The sequence below is a fragment of the Cynara cardunculus genome (genome assembly GCF_001531365.2).
Source record: "Cynara cardunculus var. scolymus isolate 2C chromosome LG 2, CcrdV1, whole genome shotgun sequence".
Taxonomy (NCBI): Eukaryota; Viridiplantae; Streptophyta; class Magnoliopsida; order Asterales; family Asteraceae; genus Cynara; species Cynara cardunculus.
This window is the reverse complement of record NC_037529.1, coordinates 65,986,773-66,003,157: the sequence shown is the minus strand read 5'-3', so window position 1 is coordinate 66,003,157 and position 16,385 is coordinate 65,986,773. Positions and strand designations below refer to the sequence as shown.

At 38.2% G+C, this 16,385-nt stretch overlaps 1 protein-coding gene across 1 annotated transcript; it reads left to right on the top strand.

Annotated features, from left to right (window-relative positions):
- Nucleotides 1-10,604: 10,604 nt before the first annotated feature.
- On the top strand, nucleotides 10,605-16,373 carry LOC112505853 (indole-3-glycerol phosphate synthase, chloroplastic-like). Its single transcript, XM_025109891.1, has 4 exons — nucleotides 10,605-10,696; nucleotides 13,333-13,413; nucleotides 13,989-14,165; nucleotides 16,105-16,373. The coding sequence occupies exons 1-4, from the start codon at nucleotides 10,640-10,642 to the stop codon at nucleotides 16,108-16,110; spliced, it is 321 nt and encodes a 106-aa protein (XP_024965659.1). The 5' UTR covers nucleotides 10,605-10,639; the 3' UTR covers nucleotides 16,111-16,373.
- The last annotated feature ends 12 nt before the right edge of the window (nucleotides 16,374-16,385 follow it).

Below are 16,385 nucleotides of genomic sequence, written 5' to 3'. Positions count from 1 at the left end.
GTAATAGTACAACAGGTGATAGATCAACGTTTTGTTATGTTGACATATTTGGGAAGTTGCCACATATGTCTTGATGGTTCCTTTCATGCCTTCCCACCATACGTTCCTTAATTCGTTGATACGTTTTTTAAGAATCCCGAATAACCTCCAATGACTTTGTCGTGGTAATCTGCTAGAATCTGTGAAATTAATTCAGATTCCTTTGGCAATACAAGTTTTCTTTTATGAAACAACAGTCACCCTCGTAATTGGTACGAACGTGTAACTCCTTCTTGCTGCAGCTGAGCGCATAAAGCGGCCCACCTGAGATTCTTCCTTGTCTCCTCCCCTACCTTTGCTAGTTTCAATCCATGTATAATGGTGAGCCCCATAAATTTCATGATTGATTTGGGACAGTGCGCCTGCAGCCACATTGTCTTTGCCCGGTTTAAATTGAATAGTGAAGTCATAGCTGATCAACTTGACTAACTATTTTTGGCATTCTTGTGCAACCTTCCTTTGTTCTAATAAATATTTTAAGAGCGTTGATCAGTCCTGACCACAAATTCTTACTGAGAAGATAGTGATTCCATTTCCGTTTCGCTAAAACAATTGCCATCAACTCTCGCTCGTAGATTGATTGAAATCGGGCTCAGTCGGGAAGAGCTTAACTGAAATACGCGATAGGCCGCTGCTGTTGCATTAGTACCACATCTATTCTGGTCCCCGAAGCATCAATCTCTACTACAAATTCACGTTGGAAAATCCAGAAGTGCTAACATAGGAAAACTTGTCATTGCTTGACGAAGCTATTGGAAAGCCGCATCTGCCTCCATATCTCACTCAAACCTGCCTTCTTTTAATAGTTGGGTCAGCGGTCGTGCGATATTCCCATACCGCTTCACCAATCTGCGGTAATAACCTGGTAAGCGCAAAAATCCACACAACCCCTTGACATTCCGAGGGGCTAGCCACTCCAACATACCTTGCATTTTCCATGTTCGGCTTCCACCCCTTGGCTTGTTATGATATGGCCTAAGTACTCCATCTTGTCTTGTCCGAAAGCACATTTTTTTCCGATTGGCCACTAATTGATTGTGGCGTAAGATTTGTAGTACCGTACGGAGATGTTGCTTATGCTCTTCCCAACTCCGGCTATAAACAAGGATATCATCGAAAAAGATCAAAAGAAACCTTCGTAGATAAGTTTGGAATAGTTCATTCATAAGTGGTTGAAAGGTTGCCATGGCGTTATAAGGTCGAAAGGCATTACGAGAAATTCGTAGTGCCCTTCATGTGTTCGAAAGGCAGTCTTTACTACATCAATTTTCTTCGTACGTATTTGACATGATACCCCGATTTGAAGTCTAGTTTTTAAAAAATCTGAGTGCCATATAACTCATTAATCAATTCGTTTACTAGCGGATGGGATTCTATTAGCTAGGTTGCTTTGCTAAGGGCACGATAATCACACACAACCGCCAAGGTGCCAACTCCCGTCTTTCTTCTTAACTAACAAGACTCTGCTCGAGTATGGGCTATGACTTGGACGTTACTTTGGGCAACCAACATGTCTTGAACTAAACCAGCAATCTCATTTTTTTGCTCATACGAGTAACGATAAGCCCGGAAATAAGGAATCACGTGATCATGTTGTCTTTTGAGAGGTAGTGTCCCGAAGGGTTCGAGCACATATGTGAATTCCTCTAAAATATCCGTTAGTTCTGCAGCTTCCAATGGTTGACTCGACCCTGTTACCTCTTGTAAGTACTAAGTAGTGAAGATCTAACAATATCACGTCAACCCCCTCGCTCCAGCCCTTGATCAATGACTCCAGTGAAACATTTGTCTTCTATAACTGCAGTTCCCCTTGGATTAAGACCTTGCTACCCTGTGCTTGGAATTTCATGCGAAGAGTTTTCCAGTTCGCCTTCATCTCTCCCAAGGTCTCTAGCCATTGTGTCCCGGGTATAACATTTGTACCACCTAATTCTAAGGGTAAAAATTCAATGCTTACCTTCACTCTGGGCAACAATAGCTCTACATCTTTACACATTCCGTTGCCCCTTATCACTTGCCATGTTTCAACTCTTACTTTGAATGGGTTGTTGCCCTACGTCTTCAACACAAGTTGGCTAATCTTCTCTTTGGAGACAAAATTGTGGGACTCCCACATTCTATGAGAGCCACAACTTCTACTTGGTTATTTGCTCCTTGATTTTTGTGGTTCGTGGAGACGATATCCCAATAACCGAGTTCAATGACAATTCCACGGTCTGCTCCTCTTCTCTCTCTTCACAATCATCCTCGATCTCGATTCTTTCGAGTCCTTGTAGTTCCCCATCCGTGGGCTCGTCTTGTACTAACAACAACATTAACTCCCTATTCTTACATTTATGCCCTACCCAGAACAAAGTCATTTCACTCCTTTCTCTCGTAACTCCTCAGTCAACTTGCGTGTACGATTTGTTGTGGTTTTAGCAGTGAATGATAGGATGATGGTTGTTGTTTTACTTGTAATATTAGAGTTGCTATTAAGGGACGCCATCTTGGCCCGATTACCTATAGCTCCCAAAATTGGCTTGTACGGATTGCTGTTACGCCATCTTAGCCGGATTTACATCATCTTTATCAAACCTTGAAGTCTCATCAATCGCACTTCCGCCTGTATTACGGATTTCAAACCATTAATAAAATTTTCTTCTAACACCTTCTCGGGTAAATCGACTTAAGGATGATGCGAGAATCTTGAATGAATGACGGTATTCTCTTATGGTTCCTTCTCGTTTTAGCGCCAACAGCTGGTCCATGTAGATCCTCTAATCATCGATTTGAATCTACTAATTAACAGTGATTTGAGTTCCTCCCACACTATGATCGGCCGACAACTGTCGGTGCATTGAACCAGGCGAGTGCTTCTCCTTCCATACATATTCCAGCCTCACTACCTTTTCAGTTTCCTCAAATCGCTGCAAGGCGAAGTACCTCTCCACTCGGAATATCCATCCATGGGGTAGTCTTCGTTAAACATGGGCAATTCGATCCTCAATCTCCAATCTCCCTGGGTACAACCCATTAGTGTTGGATTTTGGGCCTCCACCTCCTCCAGATGGCGTCAACAACGTTTTTCAATGGTTCCCCACTTGTTTGTGTCTTTCTGTTGGTTCCTGATGGAAAACAAAAATTGATTATCAAATTAAGAAGAATAATGGAGGAAAGTGGGGATATCTATGATTGAAATGGAAATTGAAAGAAATACAATAATGGAAATGAACCAGGGAATCCTCCCTCTCTCTGCGCACAAAAGCAAGAGCCAATACAAAAACTAGGAAAACATTCTCCACCCCAATACGCTTGACCTCCTCCCTATTTAGAGGCAGACACTCTCTCCCCTAACTAACTATTAGCCACTTTCCTTTTCTTCCTTTTTGGGCCTTCTAGAATATACCTTAAGAATACTTGGTTTATTCTTATTATGGTCCAACCCAATCAAATCTGTAACATTACCCTGTCCTTTCAGTGAAGTCTTGTCCTCAAGACTTGCTTCTGGAAATTGACTCTTAATAGTCATTGCGTCCTCCCATGTTGCTTCTTCCAAAGGGCGAGCCTTCCATTTAATCAACCACTGTACACTTGATTCGTTATGAACATTAATTGTACGAACTGCTTGAATCGAGTCTGGAACTAGTATATCAGAAGAATTAGTTTCCAATTCGGGTGGAAGGTTTTGCTCCACTGAATCCGACATCACTGCCTTTTTGAGTAACGAAACGTGAAAGACCGGAAGTACTCTAGAAGACGCAGGCAGCTCTAGTTTATATGCTACCGGACCAATTCGATTTACGATCTCGAAAGGCCCAAAATAACGAGCGGCTAACTTCTGATGGATTCGGTGCGCCATGGTCAACTGTCAATACGGTTTCAACTTCACATAAACCCATTCGCCAACATTAAAACTCACCTCACATCTTTTTTTATCTGCCTGTTCTTTCATTATCGCCTGAGCATGCGAAAAATGTGACTTAAGTTGTTTTAATGCTTCATCTTGATCCCGTAACTCTTGGCTCACAGCTTCTATTCGGATCTCCCCTGGAATAAAGTGGATTACAGTGGGTGGTTTTCGCCCGTAAACTGTTTCAAATGGCGACTTTCCAGTTGATCCGTGAAAAGTAGAATTATACCAAAATTCCGCCCAAGGAATCCATATTGACCACGAACGGGGTTGGTCAGTTGCAAAACATCTCAAATATGTTTCCAAGCAATGATTGATAATTTCAGTTTGACCGTCTGATTCTGGGTAATACGCCGAACTCATACGTAACTGAGTTCCTTGTAGACGGAAAATTTCTTGCCAAAACTAAGAAACAATGGGTCACGGTCGCTAACGATCGACTTGGGAATTCCATGATGACTCCCCACTTCCTGAACAAAGATGTCAGCTATTGACCTTGCTGTATATGGATGTTTTAGAAGAATGAAGTGGCTATATTTCGAAAATTGCGTCAAAACCTTTCGACTTAGGTAAGCCCAAAATGAAGTCCATTGAAAGATGTTCTCAGATCGTCTTTGGAATGTCCAAGGGCTGCAAAAGACCCCCTGGTGAGGTCGAATCCGACTTACAACGTTGGCACTCGTCGCACGACTTCACAAATTGTTGCACAACAGCTATCATTCCTGGCCAATATAGATTAAGTGCTAAACGACGGTAAGTTCGATAATAGCCGGAGTGCCCTCCGGAACCTGATTCATGGAATTCTTTGATTAAGGTGGCAATAAATTCCGATGTACGAGGAATCACCAAACGACCCTTATAATAAAGTATTCCAAGTTGAACGGTGTAACCCGAATGAGAATTAGGATCCTGTTGCAATTCTTGAATTATCTTTTTAATAACAGCATCCTTACGGGCTTCTTCAATCAGTTGAGCCCCTTGGACCCAAACTGGACAGGATAGTATCGAAGTCAACTCACCTTCCTTGACGCTTCATCATAATGCATCAGCAGCCCTATTTTCCCTGCAGAGGATGCAAAGTGAAGAACTTGGAGTGAGTTGAGGGAAGAAATCCCATCGAGCTCATAGGTTGGGTAGTGTATATGTGTGTGCATTCTTGTTTGCTACTGAGGAGGGTTTCTACTTCTGCCCATTCTTGTCTGCTACAAAGAATCGTCAAACCCTAGTTTCTCTGTAAATTTTATAGCGTCTCTCTTTCTCTTTCCCTCCCTTCCTCTCTTGTTTTCATATTTAAAGCAAACATTATTCTTTATCTTTATAATGTTTGAATATCCTCTCCCTATACTGAAACTGCAGAAATAAATGAGGCTGTAGTGAACGGCAGAAGTAGGGTTTCTTGCTATTCCTTTCGGCATTCGTTCTCTGTCTCTTAGGCACCATACAGATCCCTATTTCTACATCTAAATCCGGGAGGTCGACTTTTGTTCTGTTGACAATATTAGATGGTGGTAAAGCCACTTTTACTTGTATTTCAGCCCAATAGGTGAATATTGTGAAGGTTTTGGGGATCCCTGGCCCTGAACAGAGTGGGGCAAATCACCATTCCTATATATATTGTCTAAGAATCTTGTTTGGACCTGACCTTGTTTTTCACATTTTTGTCCATTTTAATAGATATTCACATGTGAATAGCTGTAAGAAACTTGTTTGGACCTGACCTTATCACTAGCTTGAAAGTTGACTAGTACACTTTTTTGCTTCTATATGGTGTTACAACACATTCATAAATGCATCCTTATATATATGCAGATTGTTGTTTGTACTTGCAATGCTGGGCTTATGTGCAGATATTGGTCGTGGAGTAGATTTATATAGCGGAAAGATGCAATAGAAGGAATTAGAGAGCTTTTTGGAAAATATATATCGGTTTAGTTGGAGAAATTGGATTTGCAGCAACTGATTTTAAAATGAGGGTTGATTGTCTATAAAGTAAGCGCAACCACCAGAGGACCAATAGGGGCGGTGAGGATTCATAACTTGTTCTTTAAAGGATGCCCCACCATTCCCTTGAATTTGCCCTTTAAGTGGCTTGTGTTGGTCAACTGGGCCGGCAATCGGCATGTCCCGGATTTGCCGCTTGCTTCCCTGTGTCCATGGACTTCGGCTTATACAGACACTTGAGAGTTATTGGATATCGTTGGCTTACTTTGCCAACTGCACTGTTATCAGTAAAAGTGGATGTTCATTTTTGCGTTGTAGGGTCAAAAGGAGTAGGGTACGCTCCCTGTTTATCCCATTAAATGGAACGGGTGCTCATCTGATTTTAACGATTTTAGCTTATGATGGGTGGTTTATTGCAAGAGTTAAGAATCTCGTGATTTAATTTGCGCTATATTAACCACCAGGATCATAGTGGGAGCTTTTGAAGGCAGCGTATTAATTTGGTTCAATGGTTACGTTTGTATGTGGTTATTTCAGTGGACCTGGTCACAAGCATCTTGTGCTGTTTCAGTGGCTCTTTGTGATCCAGCCCTTGTGCTGGTGGCTCCTCCATAATATTAGACTCAAATATGGACTGGGCATTGTTGGGGTGGTCAAAACTCTTCATCTTAGAAGGACTTGGTCTAAAGATGAATCATCATGGCCTGGACTGCACTGCAGTATGCAGAAGTGGGTTGGATATTTTTGATCCACTTAGGGTGCGTTTATTGAACGCTTACTTGGTTAAGTGCACCGGGTCATTACTTTACCGGATGAATATGGTAAGGACCGAGAATCTTATCCGGTAAGAGCAATGATAAGGATGAAAAGTCTTATCCAGTAAGTGAAAGTGACGACTCTTACCCGGTAAGTACTTACCAGGTAAATTGTTGCATACAATACCATTTTGATGAACTATAACTTTACCCGATAAAGTAAATTGTAGTTTTGACTCTTTACAGGTAAGCACTTACTGGTTAACCGTTTGGTAAATGACTCCTTAATCCTGGCTTTCTTTACTCTTTTTTCTTCTCCGTAGCAAAAAGAAATTTCATACAAATGTTAAAAGGGTATAGTGATAGGCTATTATTGGAAGTCTACACGACACATGTTTCATATTCATAGAAGGGTAGAGGGTGGTTCAAACGAGAACATGGTCGAAATTAGAAAACCTGAGAATTGCTGTTTTTCCATTGAAATCATATATGATCCATTAATTCTTCTTGTTGCTCGTCACTTTGATTTGTAGTTAATCTTTTTTTATTAACCTGGATATCCAACCTGTTATGCGAGCCGACTAATCCAAGGGCAACCACCTGCTTTGCAGATAGTTCGGAGTCACCGTATTTGAACCTCCGTGGCTGCAAGGGGATTTTTATTTCTCCTTGGATTTGAACCTGTGACCTGCTGATACTTTTGATCTTTAGAGTCAAGCTCAAACCAATCAGGTGGTTTATTTGATCTTTTCAAATCAGTATTTAAATTATAACCGTCAATATCATTCTTTATTACATGGACACAACTTATTAATTGCTACCAGATCCTTTGAACACATCAGGGATTCTCACATCATGATTTAAATCATTGATACTCTTTTATCAATTACAAGACTATTCATCAATTATAATCGTTATAAAATAAATAATGATATATTACTAACCAGGGTTGGGTTCACGTGAGACCAACCTGTTTTCGTGAAACCCGTGATACCACTTTTTTATACTTGAAACTTCATAGCAAAACATTATGAAGGTTAAAAAAGCCGAACTTTCACAATAAAAACATTGTGAAGGTTACCTTCACAACGTTTTGCTGTGAATTTTCAAGTGTAAAAAGTGGTCTTATTAAAACAATCTGATCTCATGTAATCCCAAGTCTTAATAACCGTGGCATCTTTAATTTTCTTTATTTAATACTCAGAAACATAAAAGTTTATTTTTCCTTCATTTTCCTGAATCTGCAACAAAATTGAAACCACAATCCTAATATCTATTGTTAATTTGTTTAGGGACCCAATCCATAATTTTGATATAACCACAGGGACCAAATCTGTAATTTACTCTTGTTTTTCTTTTCTTCCCGAGAACACAGCGGTAGTTCTGGAAGATGAAAAGCACTCCGCGTGAAGTTTAGGAAGTTTGTGCAAAGCTACAATGACGAGGTCTTCTCCATCGCTAGTTTCTCGGACGAATCTGAAATACAGGAATCTCTCCGTAGATTTCTTCGTGTGTCCGAGCTGATCGAGGAGAATGAGTGCTCCAGAGTGATAGCAGACATGATGGTCTGTGCTACGTGTAAATGCGATGGATCAGTTCGATTCTTTGATGCCATTGCTGCTGCTGTATGTATCTTATCTTAAATTTAGGGCAAAAATACACGTTCATTTCCAAATTTTCGTTTGCCTTCTCGAAAAGGAAGATACTCGCATGGTATATCCTATAATCATGTCAATTGCCACATTATCCTCCAATTCTAATCGAATTGTTTGACATAAACCATGATAAGATGTTAATCAATTGTTCATCTGTAGTTCTATTTTTCGAAATTAAGGATAGTTAATTTGATTAAAATTGGAAGAAAATGATGAAATCGACTTGATTGTAAAAAGATAGGCATGCCATAGTTAAACCTTTTCTTGGAGTACCTAATAGGAGAGAGTGTGAAAGTAGAGCGAAGTTATTTATTTTGTCTAGGTTGAATGATAGTATTTTTATAGTTCATTAAAAAAATAGTATGCCCTTATTTTATAAATGATAAGTGTATCTTATTGTAAAGCAGACAACGGCTTGTTATGCTTAGCAGATTATTTATTATTGTAGTGTGGCAGATTATGAATGATGATTTCAGTTTAACCGAATGAAAACTTAAACTACCATGCCAAATTATGAAGAAAATAGAGCAGTGACATATCACATATGCTACTTAGGGGTCGTTCACCTGAACACTTACCGCGTAAGCGTTTACCTGTAACATTCTAACACTATTACTTATCTTACCAGGTAAGATTCTAGTCCATCAAAATGGGATCGTGTGCAAAAATTTACCTGGTGAGCACTAACCCTCACTTACAGGGTAAGACTCTTGGTCCTTGCCATCGCTCTTACGGGATAAAATCCCGGTTCTTGCCATGTTCATCCGATAAGGTAATGTGACTTGGTAGCGCTTACCGAGTAAGCGTTGGGTAAATTGTCCCTTAGTTTGAGCATCTTGTAGAAAGTGGTGTGGTAAAAAAATCGTATGCATTCATTGCAAATGAATGAGTAGTCCGTTTTCTTGTATTCTTATATGGAAATGGAGCTATGTCATGCACCCACTCATGCCCAAGCACATCCGAGCTTATTATCCTAGAATACTTAAGAAGTGGTATTTTTGGCACATATTATTAATGTCTGGTATAAATAGGGGGTTGGAAGAGGGGTAAGGTATTAAGAAATTTGTTAAGCATGTTTTTGGGAGAGTTCTGGCCTCTTGAATAGCCCATAACTATTTAGTTTCACAGCTGAATTGAGTTAGCTCCTTTGATAATTTCAGTTTCTCTTTTAGAGTTTGATGKATTCTGTCAAGTTCATATCAAGCTACCAAAAATAGGAGGATCTTAGGTGTACCTGTAATGAGGAATGAGATGTTTGAATTTCCTTTGGCTAACAAATATCTTGACTTAGATGGCACTCCTTTAATGAGGTTAATGCAGAACAAATATAAGCAGATACCATTGTACAACATGAATACATGATTCTTGAGAGGGTATTCTACTTAAATGTGCATWTGGATCTTTGGATGGAGATTTGATTAGAGGGGCATGAGGAAGGCGCATTAGCATGCTTGAAATGCGTTACAAACCATGGTCAGTCTGGGGATGGAGATTTGATTATAGTTTTCGTTCTCATTTGAATACGGAAAAAGTCGATGCGGCGATGCCATATGTAATTGACGGATTAAAATACATTTTATTTTAATGTGTTCAACATAGATTTTATTGAGTGTATCTAATGATTTCTCATGGAGTCATGGTCTAGTAGCTTTAAGATATTTGTTCATGCATGGATATTCGTATTTGTTTTTGCATTACATTATTTCGTTCAATTTTTTATATTTTGCCTGACTAGTGATTTTATGATCGGGTTTTGATGTGATAATTTATCTTGTTCGATGATACGAACAAAAAAGTTGAGGCTTGAGATTTTGTTGGTACTCTAATATGCTTTATGATGTCCTATAAAAATGTTCTCATTGATACTTCAGAGGAAGTTCGTGACCACACATAGGATGGTACACATGTGTCGTTACATAGGGGCTAAGGTGGGCCCAGGTTCACCCACATATAAAAAAAATCCAAATACTGTATATTACTCATTAGAATCATTGAAATGGAAGCCGTTCATCTTTGACCCAATTCCCCTGCATTAGAGAAAAATGCAATCATTCCTGGAATATAATTTGTCCCATTTTTGTCTGCTACTAAGGATCCCTGAACCCTAATTTCTCTGTAAATTATACAACATTTCTCTCTCTCTCTCTCTCTCTCTCTCTCTCTTTCTCTCTCTTGTTCTCATAATTTAATGCAAACATTGTTCTTGATCCTTATAATACTCTCCCTCTGCCTCACTCTACATTGAAACTGCAGAATGGCAAAATAGGACTTCTTGCTATTCCAATCGGTCTGGATCTCTTAGGTGTTCCGTAAAGATCCCTAGTTCTACATCCAAATCCTGGGCATTGACTTTTATTATGTTGACAGTATCGGATGGTGGCAGAGCCAATTTTACTTGTATCTCAGCCCAACAGGTGAATCGTGTAAAGTGTTTGGTCTACTTACATTTTGGAAAACTATGATCAATTCGTAACGTAATTTTTTCATCCATCTGTATCATGTATACCACATTCTTGAATCTGATTGTATTACTCTTCTGCTAAAAGATGCCTTATGATGACAAAATGATTGAGAATTTTGTTGGAAACCTAACTTCAAAAGATATTTCTCATGGAGTCATGGTCTAGTAGCTTTCAGATATTTGTTCATGCATGGATATTCGTATTTGTTTTTGCATTACATTATTTCATTCAATTTTTTATATTTTGGCCGACTAGTGATTTTATGATCGGGTTTTGATGTGATAATTTATCTTGTTCAATGGTATGAACAAAAAAGTTGAGGCTTGAGATCCTTTTGGTACTCTAATATGCTTTATGATGTCCTATAAAAATGTTCTCATCGATACTTCAGAGGAATTTCGTGACCACACATAGTATTCTACACTTTACACGATTCACCTGTTGGGCTGAGATACAAGCAATTTTGTGCTCTGCAACCACCCGATACTGTCAACAGAATAAAAGTCAACTCCCAGGATTTAGATGTAGAACTAGGGATCTTTACGGAACGCCTAAGAGATCCAGACCGATTGGAATAGCAAGAAGTCCTAATTTTGCCATTCTGCAGTTTCAATGTAGAGTGAGGCAGAGGGAGAGTATATACAGATATTATAAGGATCAAGAACAATGTTTGCATTAAATTACGAGAACAAGAGAGAGAGAGAGAGAGAAACGTTGTATAATTTACAGAGAAATTAGGGTTCAGGGATCCTTAGTAGCAGACAAAAATGGGCAAAATTATATTCCAGGAATGATTGGATTTGTCTCTAATGCAGGGGAATTGGGTCAAAGACGAAGGGCTTCTATTTCAATAATTCTAATGAGTAATATATAGTATTTGGATTTTTTTTATATGAGTGTGAATCTGATTGTATTACTCTTCTGCTAAAAAGATGCCTTATGATGACTTTGTATTGTGCAAATCTGAAAATGATTGAGGATTTTGTTGGAAACCTAACTTCAAAAGATATTTCTCATGGAGTCATGGTCTAGTAGCTTTAAGATATTTGTTCATGCATGGATATTCATATTTGTTTTTGCATTACATTATTTCATTCAATTTTTTATATTTTGGCTGACTAGTGATTTTATGATCGGTTTTTGATGTGATAATTTATCTTGTTCAATGATACGAACAAAAAAGTTGAGGCTTGAGATTTTGTTGGTACTCTAATATGCTTTATGATGTCCTATAAAAATGTTCTCATTGATACTTTAGAGGAATTTCGTGACCACACATAGGATGGTACACGTGTGTCGTTACATAGGGGCTAAGGTGGGCCCAGGTTCACCCTCATATAAAAAAAACCAAATACTGTATATTACTCATGAGAATTATTGAAATAGAAGCCCTTCGTGTTTGACCCAATTCCCCAGCATTAGAGACAAATCCAATCATTCCTGAAATAAAATTTTGCCCATTTTTGTCTGCTACCAAGGATCCCTGAACCCTAATTTCTCTGTAAATTATACAACGTTTCTCTCTTTCTCTCTCTCTCTCTCTCTCTCTCTCTCTTGTTCTCATAATTTAATGCAAACATTGTTCTTGATCCTTATAATGTCTGTATATACTCTCCCTCTGCCTCACTCTACATTGAAACTGCAGAATGGCAAAATTAGGACTTCTTGCTATTCCAATCGGTCTGGATCTCTTAGGCGTTCCGTAAAGATCCCTAGTTCTACATCTAAATCCTGGGAGTTGACTTTTATTCTGTTGACAGTATCGGGTGGTTGCAGAGCACAAAATTGCTTGTATCTCAGCCCAACAGGTGAATCGTGTAAAGTGTTTGGTCTACTTACATTTTGGAAAACTTTGTATTGTGCAAATCTGAAAATGATTGAGGATTTTATTGGAAACCTAACTTCAAAAGATCCTCTATTTTCTGGCAGATGAAGAGTGATTGAGGACTCGTAGCGTTAGGTTGAATAAGGCAATATAATATAATATATATGCACACACACATCAGGATCCACCTAATATGGGTGTTGTGACTGGCATATGAATTTTTTTTAAATGTTGGAAGGGGACTGATGTTGATTTATGAAGGCTAATAATGGATAATAGGCAAAGACAGGAGAACCTTCTCTCTTCCCGTCTTATAAAGGATAGATGTCAGTGAAAAAACCCAGTATATATATAAATGAACTAATGTAGGAGATGGAGAGAAAAATCTCTATTGCAACCAGATCATTCCAAAATGTGTATTGCTCATCGATGAAGATGGAACAATATAACCCCTAATATTTACATATATAACCCTATAACCATGTAGAAAATATAAAAGTTACCAAGGTATATATATATATATATATATATCAAATAGAGTTAACTGGATCATGTTCTTGTTGTAATATTTTTTTAGGGTATTTCGCTGATACTTTTTGATTGAAGTTGGTTTCATGTAAAGAACTGAATTTATTGATGTTGAAAATGACATCACTGTGAATCTGTGATTATCGACGTTGCCTTTTCTTCAAATAATTTGTTTCTTTATAATCAATAAATGTTGAGCTGATCATGAGACTTATAACTTTGACCAATTTTGTAGCCTGGGTTGAAGGATGAAGAAGATCCTCCTCGTAACAAACTAGAGGAAATTGTACGGAACAAATATTTAGAGGTTGCCCAGGTCCGTTCTCCTGGATTCAACAGGAACAGTTGGGCCTACGGGTGTAAACAAGTCGAGCTGAGTGGAGTAGCAGGTTATTCGAGCTCGGTTCGAAAAAATTAATATCAGAGAGCTCGATTAACTTTTTCAAAGTCGAGCTCGAATAGTTTTTGAAGTTTGGAGCTTGAGCTTGATGCTAGTTTATGCGCTTGAACTCGAGACTAATTAACTCGTTTATTTGCCTCAAGCTTGATGATTTTTATATTTTGATTATATAATTTACATACATATAAATGTGTTTGGGTCGAAAAAGTGTATTCTCAAATAGCTTGGCTCGGCTCGGCTCGAATCGACTCAACTCGTAAAGCTTAATCAAGCTTTCGAATGAGTCGAGTCGGACACTGGTGTTATTGAGCTCGACTCGTTAAGCGAGCTTTGTTTGCATTCAAGATTGACTCGAGCTCGAGAATAAGCTTGGGCTCGAGTAGCTCGTTAAACTCGACTTGTTTACACCCCCAGTTGGGCCAAAGCCATTGGTCATTCTCCTTGATTCCATTGTTGTAAGTTCTCCCCTGCTAATAAGGACCTTTTTGCAGATGAAGGAGAACAATTCAATATTTTCACTAAAGAAAGCTCTCGACAGTGCTCCTCCTTCCAGAGACTTTAGAGGAGCTCTTAAGGTCTCATATATACGAACAGGATCACCTGGTTTAATTGCTRAAGTGAAAAAGGCTTCACCTTGTAGAGGAGTTTTAAGGGAAGATTTTCATGCTGTAAGTTGCCTCTTCAGTTTAATTCTTTAAGATCTTCATAAATCAATACATGATATGATGGTGGTATATATTTTGACCTATAAAATCATATAGTATAGTATATTTTCAGGCATATTGATTTATCGGTTTTGTTGCTAATTGAAACATACGTGTGTACATTATACACAGACGATAGATTGCCACGCACTTTGATTTACACAAGAACTACTAGCACAGCTTCAAAATTACCTTAACTGAGTTCAAAATTCTTGCTTGAACTTGCTGGATATTACTGCTTCATCCTTCATATTAGTAGCTGAATCCAACTTGAATTTGCCTCTTCTTGAAATTCACACAGATTTCTCACTTTTTTTTTCACTATCTCTCGCTCTTTGCTTGTCTCTCCGGACTCTTTGCACAGTAGAAGCTAGAATGAGAGTTCCAGGCTCTCATCTGTCTTCATAGGCATCAATAGAGCTAGTTCCTAGTCCAACTCTTTTTAATTTTTCTATTGTGATTAAATCATGGGCCATAATTTAAAATCTTCATCCAAAATCAAATCAAATGAATTACTTTAATGTGGCCGAAAATATTATTAATTTACTACACCCTATAAAATCCCCGATATGTACCCAAAAATGAAATATGGGCAGGTGTTAAAATTAAAATACACACACAGACACCCTTGATTTGATTTCTTAAAGAAGAGAAATGCCTTGAAGACACATGCATACTCATGATTGAGTCTCACTGTCTCCGGGGCATCCGTGATTCATGTGACAGAAGGAAAAAGTCAAACCATTTGGTTCGAATGTTTTTCTAGGTTTTGATGAACATTTATGCAGTAAATTACTTTACCGGATGAATATGGTAAGGACCGATGATCTTATCCGGTAAGAGCAATGATAAGGATGAAAAGTCTTGTCCAGTAAGTGAAAGTGACAACTCTTACTCGGTATTAATGTTGCATACTCCATTTTGATGATCTATAACTTTACCCGATAAAGTAAATTGTAGTTTTGACTTTCTACAGGTAAGCACTTACTGGATAACCGTTAATCCTGGCTTTCTTTACTCTTCTTTTTTCTCCATAGCAAAAAGAAATTTCATACAAATGTTAAAAGGGTATAGTGATAGGCTATTATTGGAAGTCTATGCGACACATGTTTCAGGTATACATTTTGTTTCATAGAAGGGTAGAGAGTGGTTCAAACGAGAACATAGTCAAAATTAGAAAACCCGAGAATTGCTGTTTTTCCATTGAAATCATATATGATCCATTAATTCTTGTTGTTGCCCGTCACTTTGTTTCGGGTATATATTTTGATATTTTTTAATCAGTATTTAAATTATAACCGTCAATATCATTCTTTATTACATGGACACAACTTATTATTTGCTACCAGATCCTTTGAACACATCAGGGATTCTCACATCCTGATTTAAATCATTGATACTCTTTTATCAATTACAAGACTATTCATCAATTATAATCCGTTATGAAATAAATAATGATATATTAATAACCAGGGTTGGGTTCACGTGAGACCAATCTGTTTTCGTAAGACCTTTAAGACCTTTTTTTACACTTGAAACTTAATAACAAAACACTATGAAGGTTAAAAAGGCCGAACCTTCACAGTAAAAACACTGTGAAGGTTATCTTCACAGTGTTTGCTGTGATATTTCAAGTGTAAAAAAAATGGTCTTTCGAGTCTCACGAAAAACAGCCTGATCTCACGTGATCCCAAATCTTAATAACCATGTCATCTTTAATTTTCTTTATTTAATACTCAGAAACATAAAAGTTCACTTTTCCTTCTTCATTTTCTCGAATGTGCAACAAAATTGAAGCCACAATGCTAATATCTATTGTTAATTTTTGTAGGAATCCAATCTATAATTTTGATATAACTACAGGGACCAAATCTGTAATTTACTCTTGTTTTTTCTTTTACAGCGGTAGTTCTGGAAGATGGAAAGCAGCTCCGTGTGAAGTTTAGGAAGTTTGTGCAAAGCTACAATGACGAGGTCTTCTCTATGGCTAGTTTCTCGGACGAATCTGAAATACAGGAATGTCTCCGTAGATTTTTTTGTGTGTCCGAGCTGATCTAGGAGAATGAGTGCTCCAGAGTGATAGCAGGCTTGATGGTCTGTGCTACGTGTAAATGCGATGGATCAGTTCGATTCTTTGATGCCATTGCTGCTGCTGTATGTATCTTATCTTAAATTTAGGGCAAA